The sequence below is a fragment of the Tasmannia lanceolata genome, unplaced genomic scaffold (genome assembly GCF_043159265.1).
Source record: "Tasmannia lanceolata isolate RefF3 unplaced genomic scaffold, GAP_Taslan_0.1 ptg000018l, whole genome shotgun sequence".
Taxonomy (NCBI): Eukaryota; Viridiplantae; Streptophyta; class Magnoliopsida; order Canellales; family Winteraceae; genus Tasmannia; species Tasmannia lanceolata.
This window is the reverse complement of record NW_027518695.1, coordinates 44,852,810-44,854,981: the sequence shown is the minus strand read 5'-3', so window position 1 is coordinate 44,854,981 and position 2,172 is coordinate 44,852,810. Positions and strand designations below refer to the sequence as shown.

The 2,172-nt window shown below is 42.5% G+C and overlaps 1 protein-coding gene across 1 annotated transcript; it reads right to left on the bottom strand.

Annotated features, from left to right (window-relative positions):
• Positions 1–487: 487 nt before the first annotated feature.
• LOC143850349 (uncharacterized) lies at positions 488–1,711 on the bottom strand. The gene has a single exon (XM_077359608.1). It carries the CDS (start codon positions 1,709–1,711, stop codon positions 488–490), a length of 1,224 nt encoding a protein of 407 aa, XP_077215723.1.
• Positions 1,712–2,172: the final 461 nt, after the last annotated feature.

Here is a 2,172-nt window from a genome sequence, read left to right as displayed (position 1 = left end):
GCTTATGATTTAAGTTTGTCTTATATTTTATACGTAAGCAGTTCTCACATTTCTTATTTCATTGGGCGGAGATTGTACGCTGATTTTTTCCCCGGCGGGGATTCCCCACAATCCCCGAAGCGGGGGCGGGGCGGGGACAGGGACAGGGAATGCAACAATTTTTTTTTTTGGTTGGTAAGCTGGGGTTAGGCAGACCCCGACCAGATATATTAAGAACAATAGAAAGGATTACAAAGGGGGGCCACAAGGGCTACAAAGGCAAATAGCCAGTAAGAAAATCAAAGTGGATTGCTGAAAAATGCCACAAGGTGGGCTACAGATAGCACTACAGCACCAACATCTAGAAACAACACTTGTCTTCAACACGTAGCATAGGGGCATTAAGCTAATCTGCTGAAGAATGTGAAAGAATAACCACTCCCTCCCAACAGAGATCTGCAAACGGCTAGCAAGGCACATCCTTCTCTTCTTCACAAGATTGGGACAACTACACTCTAGAATAAACCATCCCATCATAATCAAGGGACACAATGTTCTGGAGATCTGGAGGAATAGAAACCAGCTGAATATCTTCGCCTTTGATAGAGCAATTTGGTTTTGAGAGGTAATCAGCTGCTTGGTTAGCCTCTCTCCAAATATGAGAGATTTCCCAGCTTTTGAATTTGTTAAGCAGGTTCATGATCTTCTCAAAAGTAGGGATCTTCTTCCAAGGACAAGTCCACATCTTCTCTATAATTTTCACAGTCATCATCGAATTTGATTCAACCCAGATGTGCTGAGTATTCTTTCTGTGAGCAAGCTCTAAGCCATGTAGGACTGCTTCCATTTCTAACCCATGAATCTCTTCCACAGGTTTATCAACAGAGAACATGGCTATGATATTCCTCTTACCATCTCTTAGAATCCCCCCAATCCCCGCACCTTCTGAGTTGAGAGCGCCATCAGTATTTAATTTGACCATTTCCCCCACCGGCACAACCCAAGAACAGAACTTTCTATCAGTTTTTCTATATAAGTAGGGAAAGTTCCAATTTTTTGACACTTCCTCATTTTTGCTGGACTGAATATCCTCAAGGTTAAGGAATAGAACTCGGTCTCTAATGGCATTTAGAGCAGCAGCAAGGATTCTTTGTTTATGAACCTCTTTGTTTTCAAATATGCGAGTGTTCCTCTCCAGCCAAATTATATAAACAGCAGTGTTAAAGGCTATTCTCATTGCTGTAGCTGTCTGCCCTCTTCCTCTGAAATTCCTCCTAATCCACTCTTCCTCTTTTGCTAAAGTTCGGAACAGGTTCCTCCTATGAGTAAATCTCCATAAAATCGACTTCCAAATCCAAGATGAGAAGGAGCATTTGAAGAATAAATGGTCAATGGTTTCAGGATTGACCTTACAAAGAGGGCATCTTGTTTCTCTGGAAGGGTTCATAAACAAAATTCTATCCCTTGTGCTCAATTTATAGGAAAGAGCTTGCCAGGTAACCAAGCTCTGTCTAGGAATACTACCCTTAAACCAGACCGAAGATGTCCATTCCAAAACAGGATGCTTCTTTCTCACTTGATTCCAGGCATTCTTGATGCTAAAAGCACCATCAGGAGCAGGTTTCCAAACGGCGTAGTCATAGGGATTCTGGGAGAACAAGCCAGAATTTATTACAATCTTAAGCTCTTGAAATTGAGGTTGGGTCAGAATTTTGTCCCAAGTCCCATTCATTCAGAATTCTTTAACAGATCCTTCTTTTGGGAGGTTAAAAAGCCTACCATCTGATGAATTGAGCGTCCCATCTGGGTGCCACGGATGCTTCCAAAAATCAATAGAAGACCCCTCCCCCACCACGTAACAAATGAAATTTTTAGCACTTTGCCTCTGCTGGAGGATGCTCCTAGCTCCCCAGGAAGGAGATGAGGGCATGGGGATGGACCAGAAACATCTCCCTCTTATATATTTTTCTTTAAACCAATGAACCCATGGGGTGTTACAATCTTGCACTATTCTCCAAAGAAGTTTTAACTGGCAGGATTCGTTCACATCTTTCAGTCTTCTTAACCCGACCCCTCCTACTTCCACTGGCCTGCAAAGAGTTGCCCAAGCTACCGGAATAAACTTCTTTTGCAGAGAACACCCAGCCCAGAAGAAATTCCTAAAAATTGTTTCAATGTTATTCAGGACTTCCT

Bases quoted from the DNA above. Each gene is read 5' to 3' on its own strand.
- LOC143850349 (XM_077359608.1), bottom strand. From the start codon at position 1,711: ATGAATGGGACTTGGGACAAAATTCTGACCCAACCTCAATTTCAAGAG.